An 18744-nucleotide genomic window follows, 5' to 3' on the forward strand; every position below is an offset into this window, starting at 1 on the left:
ATGAAAATTCCAGAGTGGGGAAACAGGGGAAGGGGGAGCACTTTTGTGACTAACAAGCCTAGCTTCCAATCAGAGGAAATAATATTTGACAGGACTCTCCAATTACAGTGCTTTGGAGGGAAGGAGTAATATATCACCTTGTTCTTGTGTGTTCTGTTCTCTTTGCTAGTTCTGTTTGTGGTGCTTGCTTGAAAAGTACTACATGTTCAAGTCCTGCCTCTGCTAAAAGTCCATACATCAATTCCTGTCAATTCAGCTTTGCATTTCATTTCTGTGTTTTCTGCTGCTGATTGCGTAGAAAACAGGCCTGAACCTGTTTTTTTTTATTATAAAAAAATCATCTTTACTCCCTAGCCCCTGCACCTATCCTTCTGAAACTTTAACATTTGCTTTCCTAGGGGCACCTCTACAATGTATGCCACAGGGAGGGAAGCAAATTTTTTTTAGTGTACCACCTAAAATAAACTTTAAAGGTACTGATCACAAAACCCCCTGCATCCATTCTGAGTTGGGCACATTTCTTACCTAGGGGCACCTCTCTCGTGCATGCCACTTTCATACAAACAGATTTCCCACAAATCCCATCTGAAGAGGCTACTATGCCTGAAAAATTCACCCAATTCTGCAAAAAAAAAAAAAAGAAAGTTATAACCTTCTTATTTTAAGTATCCCCACAAAAAAACCCTGGCCTATTTATCTGGAAGGCTTTATTCACACAGAAGGGACAGTTATGCCCACAAAATTTACCCACTTCTGTCAAAAGCAAGGAGAGGTATAGCCATTTTAAATTTTCCTGTAATAGTGAATAGGGGAGGAACAAAGCTTTGTTTTTCGCAATTGGAATTTGGATTTGACCCCGAATGGAACCAGGCAAACTCTGAAGCACTTGCTCTTCAACCAAACATGTGTCCCTACTCTCCTCTTGGATCCCTAGACCCACAAAAACATGGCACACTGTACACCTGAACCATGCTATTTAAATGCAAATCATCATCAACCTTTTTATTCGACCGTCAGTCAGAAAAAAGTACATTTGTCAATACACAGTTAAAACATCCAGGAAGATTTTAGAACTTAGCCAACACTAAAATGGGCTAAACAGATAGCCCCATATCAATACAGTCAATTATAATCTTGCGACGCTTAAAAGCTAAAAAAAGAAATTTGGCCACCAAGGAAGGTATAGCTCTAGTGACATTATTCAGCAAGTGTAAAACCTAGTTTTCTCCGGGTAGGAAGCTAAATTGACATAGGTGTGGGTCTATAAAATTTTGTCTAAGCTCTGCATAAGAAGGGCAAGTCAAGAGAATGTGTTCGGTGGACTCAACCACACCCATGGCACAATGACAGGTTCTCTGGGCGTATGGTACTCCCCTGTACCTTCCCCACAATATCGCAGCGTCAAGGACATTTAATCTAGCCACTGTAAGAAGTCTGCGGTATTCATCATAGTGGATTTCTGCAAGGTAGGGGGCTGGTATGGTCCGATAAATCTGGTCCTCTAGGAACATCCCTGGTTTTACCAGGGCTATGTCCTCTTGTCTGGCAATGTCACTCAGTCTCCGGGAGATCACAGCTCTAGCTTGATTGTATGTCATAGACTCAAAGTAAAGGTGAGACAATCCACAGGATTGAACCTCGTTAATGACCTCCCTTTCCCACGATGATTGGAAATCATCCCTCAATATCAAGGGGGCAATACCCACTGGTTTAAAACAAAGCTTGAGCCATAGCCAGAGCTTCGTCTTCAAGGCCACATACCTTAGAGCTTGCCAGCCGACCTCTAATCTCATAACCGCACCTGCTACCGAGGGGGGAATCCTAAGGATGGCTCTAAGGAATCGCGTTTGGATAGAATCCAGTTTCAAAAAATCCCTACGGGAGCCTAAAGAGATGCCGACCAAAAGAAGGGGGAGGACTTTCATTTGAAAGAGTCTCAAAGCTATCTTCACTGATTGAGCCTGATTCTTAGCACATAGAGATCTAATCTGGATGGCTGCTTTAGATGCATTAGTTGTTATATAGTCTCTATGGGCCATGTGAGTCACCAGTGAGTTAATGTAAAAGCTAAACAATGCTGGGGCCAATAGACAACCCTGTCTTACCCCTCTAGTGGTGGTAACAGGGTTGGAGACTAGGCCTTTATTGTCTAGCCTGATTCTCAGAAAGGTGTTTGTATGGAGGCTGATAATCAGATGAAGGAGACGACGATCGATCTTTGTAGTAGCCAGTTTTGTCCATAGCTGCTTTCTAGAGATTAGATCAAATGCCTGCTTAAAGTCAATAAAAGCCACATGAAGAACCTTTGGGGCTTTGCCGGCATACTTTTCCGCCAGGTGATTCAAGGTTAATATTTGGTCTGTGGTAGATCTTCCAGGGTGAAAACCCGCCTGTTCATCGGCAATGATATTGTCATCCTCCATCCATTTTGATAGTTTGTTTAGCAGGTAACCCGAGTAAATCTTCCCAATGACATTTAGCAAGCTGATTGGCCTAAAGTTGCTCGGCTCTGTACATGGGCCTTTCTTATGTATTAATACAATCAACGCAGAGCTCCAGCTTGAGGGAAATTTTGCTGTTTTGTTTATATGCGTGTAAAGTGCTGCTAAAAGTGGGATCCACCAATCTTTATTTGCTTTGATGGCATCAATGGATATAAGGTCATCACCGGGGGCCTTACCTGCTTTAAATCGATCTATGAGAGTTTCAACTTCAGGGCATGTAACTGGGTCCCAATTGGGCAGTGCTTCCAGCTCCACCGTATCTCCGCAGGCATCATGGGCTGCATACAGATCGGCGAAGTATCTTTCCCAAGTGTCCGCTGAGATGTGGGGTTCTATTCTTGCAAGCGGCCTACCCAGGTATCTGGAAATTAACTGCCAAAAAGAGGCTGGATTTCTATTCTCTGCAGCTATCAAAAGGTTGTTCCAATTGTTTCTTTCTGCCTCGACCTTCTTTTCCTTTAGTAGGACTTTGTAACTTCTCCTGAGGGTGATAAGGCGGTTATTTGGCATGGGGTCATTTGATGCCCTGTATGCCAACCATTCATTATACAGATGATTCTTGAAGTTTTTGCATTCCTCATCGAACCATTTTTTGTGGAAAAACTGTTTACCATGCTTTGTGGGAGACCGAGCTAATGTTGGTTTTAGAAGTTCTACTAAATCGTCATATATTGGTAGAGGCTCATCCGCCTGCATAAGGGAAGCCCTATTTATTTGGAGCTGATCAGACCAGAGAAGTTCGTTCAACTGCTGGGCCGAGTTGGAGGTCCATTTAAGGGCTGTAGGTCTTATCTCCAGATGATCATTTGATAGGTGCACAAAGGAGTGCCTATCAAGTTTGTCAGCCAGAGTCAAGGAAATTTCTAAAGGGAAGTGATCACTCTCCAATCTTGTAGCCACCTTAAAGCTGGATATTTTTGGGTTAAGGTCAGGAGATATCCATACAAAATCAATAGTGGATGCACGTGAACCTGACCAATAGGTGAATTCGGCAGGGTAGTCCGAGCTGACTGCCCCATTTAGCAGAAGGAAATTGAGGGCCAGCAAGGTTTGCCTGCATTTGAAACCTGCGCAAGTGGCTATGTTATCTTTAAATTTCCTTGGTAAAAGATCTGTAGTCATAAGAGGTGAAGAAGGGTACTTGTTAAATTTAGAGAATAAGATTTGGTCAGTATGTGACAGGCGTCCATTAAAATCTCCCGCCAACAGAAAAGTGGCTTCGGGGTATTTATCAAAAAGCGTTTCCAATGTCACTTGGATTTCCTGCCATCTCAGATCAACCAAATTTCTCTTATAAATTGGACATAAGTAGATATTGATCACTACTATCGTTTCCTCTGCTGTTTGCAACTTTATAATCAGCATGAGTGACGACTGGATGTCAATTTTTTCGGCCTGAAGATTTTATTTCCTTCCCTCTCTCTTGCAGGCATATATAGTCCAAGCCTCTCCCCCCTCTTCTCCTGCAACCAAGGGGGGATTCACTTATTTTTGATGTTGGGGTTTTAGTCCTTTCTAATCAGCTTTCCAAGGCTTCAGCTTACAGCCTCTTTGCTTTAGCCTATTTACAAAAGCGGAAGGCGGACTTCCTGTTTATACCTCCCGCTTCGATGTCAAATTAATCCTTTTTTCTTCCCTTTATCCAATTTGTCCTACTCACGGGTAGTTGCTTTTAGGGTCAAATTGTCCCAGGAAAAAGTCAGTGCTCTACGGTAACAGCTATGCAGCTTCGCTCCGTGGAAGTAGCAGTTGACTCACAGCACTGCGCCACTCGCCCGCTTCACTCCAGAGCCCGTAGTCGGGTTTCCTCGCGAATTGGGGTGGCGCAAAGTGTGCCCGCCAAGCCCCACGCTCACAGGCTTCACCCGCCTGTGATTTTTAGAGGGTCTCCGCCTTCGCCATGGCGGTACAGACCCGATTCCCACTGAGCGGGTCCCTCCGAATCAGAGGGAATCCACCATTACCGATGGCGCTAACCCGGAAGTCCCTCGACTGTCAACACACTGTTGCCATTTCCTATCACAGCTGTCCTGCTAACCTCAAACTGTAACTCAGTTTTAATGCATTTGATTGTTACCTCGAAGCCCACAGATGATGCCTATTAGTCCAATTGAAGCAGATGTGCACGCGACATATTTGTTCATCATTTTGGCATTTGACAGGTGTAAGAGATCTAATCAAATTGTTCGTCAGGCAACAATTTAATTGGGTGAGGAGGGGGTCAGCAATTCAAAGCAAACCACAGGAATGTGCTTTCTTTTGCTCCAGAAAATAAAAATAAAAATAAGCAACTGCTTGTGACGGGCAGCATCAAAGCAGCATTTGACAGCCAGCTACCCACCCATCATCTGTTGTTAAATTTTCTGGGAAGAGGAATAAAAAGAGTTGTTGTTGTTGTTTCTGCCCAACCCACCCTTTAATCTTCAAGGGAAGTATACTCAGGCTGGGAATATCATTTGCTAGGCCCTTTCAGGTAATAACATGTCTCATCAGATCTTCATCTGGGAAGAGAACAAACAGTTCTGGGAAATTTGGGGACAATTCGTTCTATCCTCAGTGTTCTGAAATAAGATCAAAAGAGCCATGGGGGTGATGGCTTGAGTGTTGCCGCTACATCCAACTCAGCCAGGTTAAAGCCCACTTGAAGGCCTGCTCTGTGATGTTAACCACACCTGCCTCTGTACCTGTGGCAGGGCTGTGACTCACTGCTACAGCGCATCCTTTGCGCTCAGAAGGTCCCAAAAGTTCAATTCCCAGCAGCTCCCGGTAGGGTTGGAAATGACATCCTGCCTGAGGCACTGGAGAGCCACTTCCAGTCAGTGTAGACAATACAAGGCTAGACGGAGCAATGGTCTGACCTAATATAAGGCAGATTCCTATGTTCCTATCTAGTAAAAAAAATAATAACAATAAGTGAGGTGTTAGGAAAATAGTATGCTGCCTTATAACTGAAGGACCAGGCAGCAGCCTGGGAGTCATTTTGGACTCACAGCTGTCCATGGAGGCGCAGGTCAATTCTGTATCCAGGGCAGCTGTCTACTAGCTCCGTCTGGTACGCAGACTGAGACCCTACCTGCCCACGGACTGTCTCGCCAGAGTGGTGCATGCTCTAGTTATCTCTTGCTTGGACTACTGCAATGCGCTCTACGTGGGGCTACCTTTGAAGGTGACCTGGAAACTACAACTAAACCAGAATGTGGCATCTAGACTGGTGACTGGGGGCAGCCACCAAGACCGCATAACACCGGCCTTGAAAGACTTACATTGGCTCCCAGTATGTTTCTGACCACAATTCAAAGTGTTGGTGTTGACCTTTAAAGCCCTAAACGGCCTTGGCCCTGTATACCTGAAGGAACATCTCCACCCCCATCGTTCAGCCTGGACGCTTAGGTCCAACTCCAAGGGCCTTCTGGTGGTTTCCTCACTGCAAGAAATGATGCTACAGGGAACCAGACAGAGGGCTTTCTTAGTAGTGGTGTCCACCCTGCGGAACACCCTCCCATCTGATTTCAAACAGATAAACAACTATTCAACTTTCTAAAGGCAGACTGCATCATGAAGTTTTTAATGTGTGATGTTTTGCTGTGCTTTTATTATCCTGGAAGCCACCTACAATGGCCAGGGCAACACAGTCAGATGGGTGGGGTATATTATTATTATTAAAGGTAAAGGTACCCCTGACCGTTAGGTCCAGTTGTGGATGACTCTGGGGTTGCAGCGCTCATCTCACTCTACAGGCCGAGGGAGCTGGCATTTGTCCGCAGACAGCTTCCGGGTCATGTGGCCAGCATGACTAAGCCGCTTCTGGTGAACCAGAGCAGCGCATAGAAACACTGTTTACCTTCCCGCTGGAGCGGTACCTATTTATCTAATTGCACTTTGACGTGCTTTCGAACTGCTAGCTTGGCAGGAGCTGGGACCGAACAACGGAAGCTCACCCCGTCACAGGGATTCGAACCGCCGACCTTCTGATCGACAAGCCCTAGGCTCAGTGGTTTAGACCACAGTGCCACCTGTGTCCCTATTATTATTATTATTATTATTATTATTATTATTATTATTATTATAGCACCATGTATGTCACCTTAAACTATTGGAGAAAAAAGGCTGGAATAGACGTTCAATATATTATTATTATTATTATTATTATTATTATTATTATTATTATTATCTTTATGGACCGGTTTGAGATCCTCTCAGGACCATGAAGCAGAATAAAAGTAATCTAGATAAGTAAATAATAATAAAAATAAGACACCAAACATTTTTATGCACCATCAAGGGAAGAAGAGCTCCACATTCAAACATGAGTCAAATAAACCCCCGCCCCCATCATCCCTGAACATTGGCACTGCTGGCTGGGACTAATGGGAACTGCAGTTCAGCAGCTCCTGGAGATTTTGTGGAGCGTCCCCCCCATTCCTGATCCAAGAGGACAGGCAGTGGAGCCAAGGCAGCAGTGGGTGGGACCTGACAATAGCTGGAGATGGCTCTTCTGGCACAGAAGCCGAGCACACAGAGCTTCTCAAAATGTTCTAAGCTATCACAGTTGCAGGAAGCAAAACAAAAACAAAAAAGGCAGCGTAATTACAAATCCCGAAGACTCGTTTTAGCAAATGCACATTTTGCTCTTGTTTCAGAAATGCTGATTAGTTATATTCCCTGGAGGAACTGCATTTGATGGTGCTTCAATCAGAGGCAGAGAGGGATGAGAGGGCCTAATAAACCGGCACATCTGAATTGCAGATGCAGCTAGGAAGTTGAAAAGCACACCTTGAAAAAAAATGTTCTTATTTTCTTTCATTTTTTAAAAGAATAAAGCACACATTATCTTTCCACCTTCATAACTCCCCAAAAGCCCTCTCTTAGTTTCTGTCCCAGTGCTGGGGACCTGTAGCTCTCTAGATGTTGTTGTATTTCCATCAGCTCCAGCCAACATGGTCAGGGATGAAGACGGGAATTGTAGACCAGCAACATAGCCTAGGGCTTGCCGATCAGAAGGTCGGTGGTTTGAATCCCCGTGACGGGGTGAGCTCCCATTGCTCGGTCCCTGCTCCTGCCAACCTAGCAGTTCGAAAGCACGTCAAAGTGCAAGTAGATAAATAGGTACCGCTCCGGCGGGAAGGTAAACAGCGTTTCCATGCACTGCTCTGGTTTGCCAGAAGCGGCTTAGTCATGCTGGCCACATGACCTGGAAGCTGTACGCCGGCTCCCTCGGCCAGTAAAGCGAGATGAGCGCCGCAACCCCAGAGTCGGTCATGGCTGGACCTAATGGTCAGGGGTCCCTTTACCTTTAACATCTGGAAAGTCAGAGCTTTCCAATCCCAAGTCCAAGCCTAACATTGGGCAAAAGATTCCTGCATTGCAGGAGTTTGGACTAGATGACATTTGTGGTCCCTTCCAACTCTACAATTCTATGCAGCTGATTCTAAGTCAACTGTAACCAGAAACATTTGGGTCATCTTATCAAAGGTTTCTGTTACCCTCAAAATTATCCAGAAGCCTCTCTCAAGCAGAAGATGCTTAAGACAAAAGTCATCTTGACATGTTGCTTCAGATGAAGTTTCGTTCCATGCAATCCCCGGCTTGTTTAAAAGGAAAGATGTCTAGTGGTCCTTAAAGCATTGCCACTGAGTCGCAGTCAGTGAAGAATTTCCCAGCGAACCTCTATTTGTTTCTCTGCCCGCCTTCGGTTAAGTCCCTTAGACTCCCGGGTTCAGATTTCGGCTAACGGAAGACCTACTGATCGCAGTCCCTGGACCAAAGAGATCACCAGCTAACTGCACCATCTAGCGGCAGACCACTGGAAGGCCACAGAAGATGGTTTCTGGAATAATAGCTTTTCCTTTCACATCACAATGCAGAGTCAATACACATTAGCCTAATCTCTGCAATTGGAATTGGCATTAAATATACAATGCAGAGGCAGTAAAGCTAAGGCTTTGCTTTAGGCATGTGGAAGATACAGATGACTAATTTATGAAGAGGAGGGATCAGTCGTTTGCTCTGGCTCCCACTGAAAGCACCCTTTTGTATGCCAACTCTATCCAAATAACCAAAAAGCTACCGTTTCCTAAGAGTAATCCGATAAATGACAGAGTACCAGGGCCAGGCTGAAATGGTAAGGAGTCAAACCCAAATCTAGACCCAGGATAGTCACTTTCCAGCAAAAGACTCCCTGTTTTTCATTGCTGGAAGGGAAACAGCGACTTCAACTTGAGCACAATAGTGGACAAGGGCAGCAGGACAGGCCTGCCAGTGGTGTGTTGGAGGGGAAAACAGGAAAAGGGAGCTCAGCTCTGCTGGAGCAGCAAGGTAAATGTCCTACCCTTTTAGCTCTGGCAAATGAATGAGATGAAGAGGCTTTTAAAGTTAGTTTGTGAGATAGATACAGGCAAATAATCAGAAGGCAGATACTTCTTTCCTTTTCTTTGATGGGGTTCCTACTTCACACCAGCAATTTCAACGGTAACACATGTTTGCAGCGTGACCTGCATTTCTAATGAAAATCTAAAAGTTGCATTTCAGATGGTTGATTGTTAATGCTCACTGTGTTTTATTTTGAGCCAGTGTAGGCAGAAGTAAGTACCACTGAGTTCAGTGTAGCTAACTTCCAGGAAACTCTACACAGAACTGCTGGAAGACTGATCCTAATTCATAAGGCATTGTATTCTGTATTTTGTGTGCCTGCAGATGCACGCATAATAATGCGTCAACACAGTTGCCTGCATTTTTTGGTCTCTCCTTCAGAATGTGGTTGCGAGGGTTGCTCCCGCACATCAAAATTGACAGTGCTGCTGCATCGCTATGGCCTGGCCAATCCACAGGCCCCATGCTGACTGCCAGTCACATGCACTGATGTTACACACTCCTATTCCCTTCTATGACTGAAGAAACCTCTGAGACCTGGGCACCCACACAGTAGCTTGCTAGCCTCAGAGCATGAGATCCTCAGTTCATGCCCTGGACTTCTTCACAGTGGGATATAAATGGTCAGGCTCTGTATTGCTAAGTGGTACCCTTGGGCCAGAGTCAACAGCTGGCCACCACTAGCCCAAGGGTAGGATGTGGTGGGGGCATAACCAATTTCTCATTTTCTCCTGCCTTGCAAGAAACACTGTGGACATTTAAACATTTCAGCTTTACAAACGGCACCTCACTAAGCTGAAAAAGTGTCTTACTTTGGGTTAAATGATCAGGGATGATGGGAACTGTACTCCAGTAGCATCTGAAGGGTCAAATGTTAGACAGCCTTGCAGTTAATGATAGAGGTAAAGGTAAAGGACGGGTGGTGCTGTGGTCTAAACCACTGAGCCTCTTGGGCTTGCTGATCGGAAGGTCAGCGGTTCGAATACCCCTAACGGCGTGAGCTCCCGTCACTCTGTCCCAACTCCTGCCAACCTAGCAGTTCGAAAGCATGCCAGTGCAAGTAGATAAATAGGTACCACTGTGGCGGGAAGGTAAAAGGTGTTTCTGTGCACTCTGGTTTCCGTCACGGTGTTCCGTTGCACCAGAAGCAGTTTAGTCATGCTGGCCACATGACCCAGAAAGCTGTCTGTGGACAAACGCCGGCACCCACGGCCTGAAAGCGAGATGAGTGCCACAACCCCACAGCCGCCTTTGACTGGACTTAACCATCCCGGGGTCCTTTACCTTTACCTTAAACCTTTAATGACAGAACTGAATTCTTTTGCTGTCTGAAGAAGCCACTCTACTATCTGAAGTTTGTAAGACTTTTCATGTCATAAGCCTTTGAATTTTAATATATTTCATTTTGTTTTAGTGAATAGCCATGGGTAGGAAGGAGTGTGTGATTCCTGTATTGCAGGGGTTAGACCAGATGTCCATTGGGGTCTCTTCCAACTCTACAATCCTATGATGCTATGATCCCTCTTTTTCAAACCTCTTTTCACCCATGGCAACAGCAACCAGTTCAGTAAACAATGACCTGATGGTGGCAAACACAATTCTCTCTTTCACACGATTCCTAGAAATTTAGGAGCAACTTCTTGTCTGTGTCTACCCCCCAAACAAAGGACTCGGTCGATTATTATCTGTCAATATAAATACTTCATTTATCTTGCAACAAGGACAAGCAAGGATTGAGCCAGCACTGTGAAAACAGGAAAAAAACCCAATTGCCTCCCAGTTATGCTTATCCACTCTTTAAAAGTTGATACATGGAATTATTCCCTTCTTCAGGAAAGCTCCCCCAGCTCCGTCGCAGCTCCAATACAAGCCTGTTGCACCAAGATCTGTTGCACATCAGCGCTAAACTTTTCGACAACGGCAGACGTGCCAAGAATTAAACGGTTGCCAGAGGGTGTGATTTGCATAAAGGCGCGTCAACAAACAGCTTAAGACAAGGAGGCACCTGGAGCTTTTAAAAATCCAGTTACTTCTCTCACTCTCTCTGTCTTTTATTTTGTTTATTTTTATTGGGAAAGCTCAGAAGTTGCCATGGAGAAGCATTACTGACCTTCAGAGGCGAGATGTGCGATTGCAGGACGTATCCGTGGACATTTTCTATCTGCGATAAATTCTTTTCAGAAACGTGAACTAGTTCTGGCCCTCTCACTTCGTGAGTTAAGCGAGGTAAAGTATGGTCGTGTGGAGCATCCTCATCTTGGTAGCGATACTTCTGGGAGGCAAAAGGGGGGGGGAGGGAGAATATTAAGGAACGGTGAAATAGGGATGGGTGAATCTGCCAGCTTCGGCTTCTGACAGTTTCTCATTTTTGCCTTCTTAAGTTCAGTTCAGTTCTCCACATTGGCGTGCTATTTGTTTTTATTTAAAAAAAGAACAAATCCACAAATTTCTCCTTATACACACATTTTTGCATGGACTTGGCCTAAAGTACACATTTTTACAAAGCAATTTCCCCTGATACAATGCGTTTTTTGCATGTTATTTTCACCAATGTACTTTTTTTTTAAAAAAAATCACACCTCACCCTAGTATATGCAGTGTTGGGGCTAGAGAACCATATTGCAAAATTCAGAAGTGTACGGATTTTGAAGGATGGCTGCTTTTTTGACCACACATTTTCAGAAAGTGCAGATTAGGTAAGTTCAGCTTTAAACGTGAATTGAACTGAATTTCTCCCTCAACCCTACTGTGAATTTTACATTCTGAATTATGACCTTCTTAAGGAGAAGACAAATGTGGTTCGGATCAAAAACACCTTCTGAGCTCCATGTTGGTACAACACTGTTCCACCAGCTCTTAAAAGGTTTAACAAGGCCTGCTATATGATCTGCCTTAAGGCATATCAGATGTAAAGAAATGAAGGACATTTGCTGAGCATAATAAAGTGTATCGGAAGGTTCTCCCAGGAAGTGAAAGGGAGAGATTTGGGGTTTAGAAAGTGGTAACCACACACTTCCATACAGGTTTCCACCAAGCCTAGTTCTTTTCTGATTTTGCAGACCCCCAGAGGCCTATCTCCCAACTCTTGAACTTAGGTCTCTTATCGCTGCACTACTGCCATGTGAAACACAGTCTCACCACTTGGGGCTCCACCATCTTCTGCTTTGTATCTCTGATTGGGACTGAAAAACCAGGGAGAATGTCAAGCTCCTGGCAGGCCATGGCACATGGCTGCTGAGATATATCCAACTTGGCGATTCACAAGTGATGCAAGGTCTGCCTTAGGAACTGCCTGCCCTGTCTTCTCCAGTTGACTGCAGCTGGGCAAAAACACTCGCCCCTCCCTCCCTCCATGTGCGCGCGCACACACACACACACATTGCTTCACATCTTCAGAAAAGAGCAGGTGGATGATGAACAATTGGTATCTGAAGAAGTGTGCATGCACATGAAAGCTTGTACCAAAAACAAACTTAGTTGGTCTCTAAGGTGCTACTGGACATTTATTTTTATTTTTATATATATATTGACTGCGTCAGACCAAGATGGATATCTACCTGGATTTCAAATCAGTGCCTACTACCAATAAGGAACTGTACGCTGTTGCCAACCTACAACAGATGATTTCAAATCCCCTGCAATTACCTCTAATGGAGGAGTATGGATTGTGCCACTGTGAGCGGTTAAAATAAAAATGTGCCCATCTTTTTTAAAAAACAACAACAACACACATACAGAAATCTCAGTCAAAATAAGAAATAAAAAATAAAAAATTGCCCAGTAGCACCTTAGAGACCAACTAAGTTTGTTCTGGGTAATTTATTTTGACTGTGTCAGACCAACACGGCTCCCTACCTGAATCTAGAAATCTCAGTGTTTGTTTAAGGTCGCTAAATGGAAGGATCAATGCTGCAGGATGCAGCATTGTCTCAGATCCTTTCAGAAGTACAGTTGCAGGCTGAGAGCTGTTGTGGTTTTCTTTAAAACAATGTCAACAAAGCAGGAAAGGCAGACAGGGAAGTTCCCCCAGTTAAAGCAAATTCAGGATTTTTAAACGAAAGATTTTAACACGAATTTCTTGAATCAGCTTTCAGTGGGAAGATAGGGAGCTGCCTTATTCCAAACCAGACCCATTGGCCCATCTAGCTCAGAAGCTCCTGGGAATTTCGGGTGATATTCTCTCTCAGCCCTTTCTGAAGATGCCATGGATGGAAACCGGGGCTTTTCTGCATGCCAGGCAGAGGTTCTGCAATAATTAAACTGCATTCAACAGGGTCGTTGTTGTTTTTTCAGCAGTTTGATGAGCCATATGAGGAACGCTTTTGGGGTACAGAAGAAGAAGAAGAAGAAGAAGAAGAAGAAGAAGAAGAAGAAGAAGAGTAGTTTGGATTTGATATCCCGCTTTATCACTACCTGAAGGAGTCTCAAAGCGGCTCACAATCTCCTTTCCCTTCCTCCCCCACAACAAACACTCTGTGAGCTGAGTGGGGCTGAGAGACTTCAGAGAAGTGTGACTAGCCCAAGGTCACCCAGCAGCTGCATGTGGAGGAGCAGGGAAGCGAACCCTGTTCACCAGATTACGAGTCCACCGCTCTTAACCACTACACCACACTGGCTCTTGTTAACTGAAAGTTAAAGAGAAAGCCTGTGAGGTGGAAGGTCCCAAGTGCTTCATAATTTCATTGTAATATTATGGCTGATTTCAGAGCTCCTGGCTGAAAACCAGGAGCTGAAGAGTAAGTGAACACAGGATTCTCTTCTTAGAACAGCACAAAACAGATGACAAATCACTATTACAGCCATACCTTGGTTTTCGAATGGAATCCATTCCAGAAGTCAGTTCGACTTCCAAAAACATTCGAAAACCAAGGAGCGGCTTCCGATTGGCTGCAGGAAGCCCCTGCAGCCAATCGGAAGCCGCAGAAGCCATGTTGGCTGTTCGGGTTCCAAAGAACGTTCGCAAGCCAGAACACTCACTTCCGGGTTTGCGGCGCTCGGGAACCAAAACGTACGAGTACCAAGACGTTCGAGAACCAAGGTATGACTGTAGTTTCAATGGAGCACCACATTCACAAGCATAATGCCAGAATCAGGGCAGAGGGCGGTTTCCATCCTTTTCTGATCACGGAAGGCATGTGGCTGACAGCTATTAGCAGCAAGATGCTTGTCTGAATGGATCTCTGATCTGATCTGCAAAGTTCTTATTCTATTTAATGTCCCAGTGTGTCTTTAAGGCTGCACAAAAATTGCAGTGTCCTCCTGCCTGCTTTCCACTTTCACTGTACCTCAGTGCAGTTGAAGCTTCGAAACACAAGATGGCAGAACAAGCATCGTCTTGAAGGGTGCCTGCGGTTGGCCTGATTCGATTCTATAAATAAAAGCCTGGTGAACTAGGAAGGTAGAATCAGTACAAGTCCTGTGTGCAATAAACCTTGGGTTGACTTTTTATTATTATTTCCACTAGCTCAATGGGTATGTGCTTGTGGGTGTGGGTGTTTGTATTTTAAAGGCTGCGGCTTCTTCAATAAAAGCACTTTATGTGAGCAGTCAATCATATCTGGAGGCAGCCGAAAGAATTCTAACAACACATTAGGAGCATCTAGTGTGATTGCACCGCTGTGATTCTAATTGATTTCCCTGAAAGTTAGCATCATCAAAGTTGGATCAGTTCTGCGGGCCTTCCAGAACCAGCACCTCAACTTTTGCCCCCTACCAAAGCCCTACAGTAGCAGGATATGTCCCAAGTATTTTCGTCCCATCTAACTTAAAATAACAATAATAATAATATTTAAGAAAAAACTGCTCCTTTTCCCTTATGGGGTATTATTATTATTATTATTATTATTATTAATTATATTTCTATACCGCCTTATACCCGAAGGTCTAAGGGCGGTTCACATTAAAATCACATTAAGAGCCTGTATAGAGTCCTTAAGTAGGTTCTATATTGGTAGGAGAAAACAGAGGCCAACAGAGAATACTGAGAAGGAAAGCCGCTAGTAAGCCTGATCTTTATTAAACTGTTGCAACAGGGTGCTCAAACCCTACACCCCAATGCAAGAGGGAGGAGGAACCCAGAACACTGGGGTGCAAGCTCTTATATAGACATTTGAAGTTGCCCACCCTGTAGCCCAAGACCACCCCCTTGAAACATCATACATCTTGAAGGTCCCAGGCCACAGAGAAGTTAGGCTGGCCTCAACTAGAGCCAGGGCTTTTTCGGCTGTGGCTCCGACCTGGTGGAACACTCTGTCACAAGAGACTAGGGCCCTGCGGGACTTGACATCTTTCCGCAGGGCCTGCAAGACAGAGCTGTTCCGCCAGGCCTTTGGCCAGGGCACAGCCTGACTGCCTCCCTCGGCAATCTTCGCGGAGCTCTGGCCCAATGGTGGCCAGTGGCTTGAATTTAATTAATTTATAATGAATGATTTTAGAGTGTTGTTTGTGTTGTACTTTTGTATTGTTTTATTGTTGTTAGCCGCCCTGAGCCCAGCTTCGGCTGGGGAGGGCGGGATATAAATAAAATTTATTATTATTATTATTATACATACATCACAGAAGGAGGCGGTCTACAGCAGAAATCCTGTTTGCCATGGGACCTGATAATGGTCACTGATTGCATTACCTGGGCAGTCTGGCCATTCTTTTGTGATGGTAAATACTCAGTTCCTGAATCCAGGTCACAGGCTCACCTTATTCATACACAGATACACCCTTAAGACAGGATTTGTGAGCAAAGAGACAATGGGGAGGTTTTCCAATTTCCTTCCTCCTTGCAGAGAAATATTTGAGATCAATTTGGGAGAGTCAAAATGGCTTGAGGATTGTTCTCCTGTACTATTTCAGACAGAAGGCTGATCGCCGAAGAATTGACAGAAGGCTGATCGCCGAAGAATTGATGCTTTTGAATTATGGTGCTGGAGGAGATTCTTGAGAGTCCCATGGACTGCAAGAAGATCAGACCTATCCCTTCTTAAGGAAATCAGCCCTGAGTGCTCACTGGAAGGACAGATCGTGAAGCTGAGGCTCCAATACTTTGGCCACCTCATGAGAAGAGAAGACTCCCTGGAAAAGACCCTGATGTTGGGAAAGATTGAGGGCACAAGAAGAAGGGGACGACAGAGGACGAGATGGTTGGACAGTGTTCTCGAAGCTACAAACATGAGTCTGACCAAACTGCGGGAGGCAGTGGAAGACAGGAGTCCCTGGCGTGCTCTGGTCCATGGGGTCACGAAGAGTCGGACACGACTAAACGACTAAACAACAACTATTTCAGACACGTGGTTTACAGTGGTACCTCGGGTTCATAACTTAATTCATTCTGGAGGTCCGTTCTTAACCTGAAACTGTTCTTAACCTGAAGCACCACTTTAGCTAATAGGGCCTCCCACTGCCACACGATTTCTGTTCCCATCCTGAAGCAAAGTTCTTAACCTGAGGTACTGTTTTGGGTTAGCGGAGTATGTAACCTGAAGCTTCTGTAACCTAAAGTGTATGTAACCTGAAGGGTCTGTAACGCGAGGTACCACTGTATATACTTATGTATGTGTTTGCCTGGTACATTTATGAACGTTTATTTTAATCTCTTAGACCTTACAATTCTCATAACAAATATTGATCCCACATTTCAGGCAATTCACAAGAGCAATTCAAATTGTTCTCGGATTACTCAAAAGAAGACACAATCAGGAAAAGCATGAGTATTAATTAACCATTTACCACGGCTAAGAAAACAACAGTAAAACAATCAGTTCCCTGTGCTCCAGGGGGCATTTCAGGATCTGTCTTCCCCTAACCTTCCTTAAGTGCTTTTCAAATCTGGGAGTTCTTTCAAAAGCAATTTGTGATACAGCGTTGGAGATAAGAGAGATATGTCTCTTCCCCAAGTCACAACCAAAACACAAATTTAAAAGTCCTGAATGAATGCATTATCTGCCTATCGATGTATATTTATGCAGATGTAGGGGAACGCCCAGGGACGCAGGTGGCGCTGTGGATTAAACCACAGAGCCTAGGACTTGCTGATCAGAAGGTCGGCGGTTCAAATCCCCGCGACGGGGTGAGCTCCGGTTGCTCGGTCCCTGCTCCTGCCAACCTAGCAGTTCGAAAGCACGTCAAAGTGCAAGTAGATAAATAGGTACCGCTCCGGCGGGAAGGTAAACAGTGTTTCCGTGTGCTGCTCTGGTTTGCCAGAAGCGGCATAGTCATGCTGGCCACATGACCCGGAAGCTGTCTGCGGACAAACACCGGCTCCCTCGGCCTATAGAGCGAGATGAGCGCCGCAATCCCAGAGTCGGTCACGACTGGACCTAATGGTAGAGGTCCCTTTACCTTTACCTTTAATTCAGAAGCAAGCTTCTCTCCACCCCCACACCAACACTGGCAACACTGCATACCAAACTACAGGCAAATTCAGTTTAGCAATAATCTGGAACCCCTGATTTTTATTTTTGTTTTGCTGGTCAAATAAAAAATCATTTACTTCCCTAGAAATTCCTCCGATATTTTGCCTATGTACAACCTTCTACCTTTGCCACGGAGTCTGTTTCTTTGAGGAGAATTTGGCCACAAGCCAATATATATATATATATATATATATATATATATATATGAACAGTTTAGAGACTTATTTTCCCCGTACTAGTTGTTTCAAGAGTTCAACATTGGCTAAAACCCTGAGATAATTACCTATCTTGTGATAATTGTTGAATTTCCATGTTTATTGAAAATGAGCAAGTTGTAAATACTTGTTCTGTTTGCATTATTGCATTATAAATTAGGGGGGGAAGTAATTTATCTATTGCCGGTCTGATGAATTTGGGCCATTATCTGCAAAGATACCTAATTTGCTTACTACAGATCCAATCTCTTTCTCTGCTGGAAAAGTTATTACAAGTTCCAGAGATGTGCTTTTTCTCTATTTATCAAAGGCTTTCAAAAAGGAAAAAAGGGTGCAATTATAGCAACTTTTCCTGAATACACAAAATGCTAAGAGCTTTGAACAAAGCGAAGTGGGGTAGGGCTGTTATTTCAGTGATCCTGCTTGCCATTTAGCTTCTCCCCCCCAAAAAAAAAAATATTAATCTGATCCTGTGTGCTGCTTTTCAAATGAGAAGTTTGCCATTTACGAATAACAGTGATATAAATCATACCAGCGAAACCATTGAGGAAGTGTAACACACTAGCACAACCATAATAAGGATGACTTCTGCTAATGAACACGGGGGGAGGTGGTTTTTGCTAATTCATGCCTCCCCACACCCCTAAAATGAAACTTTCATTTAAAGGTTTAAATGTTATACTAAATTTCAGGTTATGTTTTCTACGACTCTAGGGACTCTGCTAGATTGGTAAAGAAAAAGCACTTTACAGTGGTACCTCGGGATGCGATCGGGATCCGTTCTGGAGCCCCGTTCGCTTCCAGAAGCAAACATAACTAGCGACAGCACGTCTGCGCACGCATGCGTCGCTTTCCGCCGCTTCTGCGCATGCGCCGATGTCATTTTGAGCATCTGCGCATGCGTGAGCAGCAAAACCCAGAAGTAACACGCTCCGTTACTTCTGGGTTGCCGCGGAGCGCAACTCGAACCCGCTCAACATGAAGCATATTCAGCCCGAGGTATGACTGTATATGCGTTGTATATGCAATATAACACTGTGACAACAGGTGGCGCTGTCGAGTCCCGTCTTTCACTACCGGATTTCCCTGTATGAGTTTACAACACGTTTAACTGAATCACTTCTTTGACATGTCTAGATCCAGCCCATGTCTTAATGCTAAATACCCTTAATACTAGAAAAGCGTATTTTCATCGCATCTTCCATTTCAATACTAGAGAATACATAACAGGAGAATATTGATACATATTTC

General features: G+C 44.4%; 1 protein-coding gene across 20 annotated transcripts in view; it reads right to left on the reverse strand.

The window, feature by feature from the left end:
- DLG2 (discs large MAGUK scaffold protein 2) overlaps nucleotides 1-18744 on the reverse strand; it is an 891570-nt gene that overhangs the window by 416318 nt on the left and 456508 nt on the right. For 12 of the 20 annotated variants that reach the window (XM_053385482.1, XM_053385478.1, XM_053385485.1 and 9 more), the window contains one exon: nucleotides 10984-11145. The exons of 4 other annotated variants lie outside the window; for them this stretch is intronic. In XM_053385482.1, coding sequence (XP_053241457.1) covers nucleotides 10984-11145 — 162 coding nt within the window. The remainder of the gene's footprint in view (nucleotides 1-10983; nucleotides 11146-18744) is intronic. 4 more of the 20 variants (XM_053385477.1, XM_053385491.1, XM_053385493.1 and 1 more) reach the window with 1 other exon arrangement.

The sequence above is a fragment of the Podarcis raffonei genome, chromosome 4, assembly GCF_027172205.1.
Source record: "Podarcis raffonei isolate rPodRaf1 chromosome 4, rPodRaf1.pri, whole genome shotgun sequence".
Classification (NCBI taxonomy): domain Eukaryota; kingdom Metazoa; phylum Chordata; class Lepidosauria; order Squamata; family Lacertidae; genus Podarcis; species Podarcis raffonei.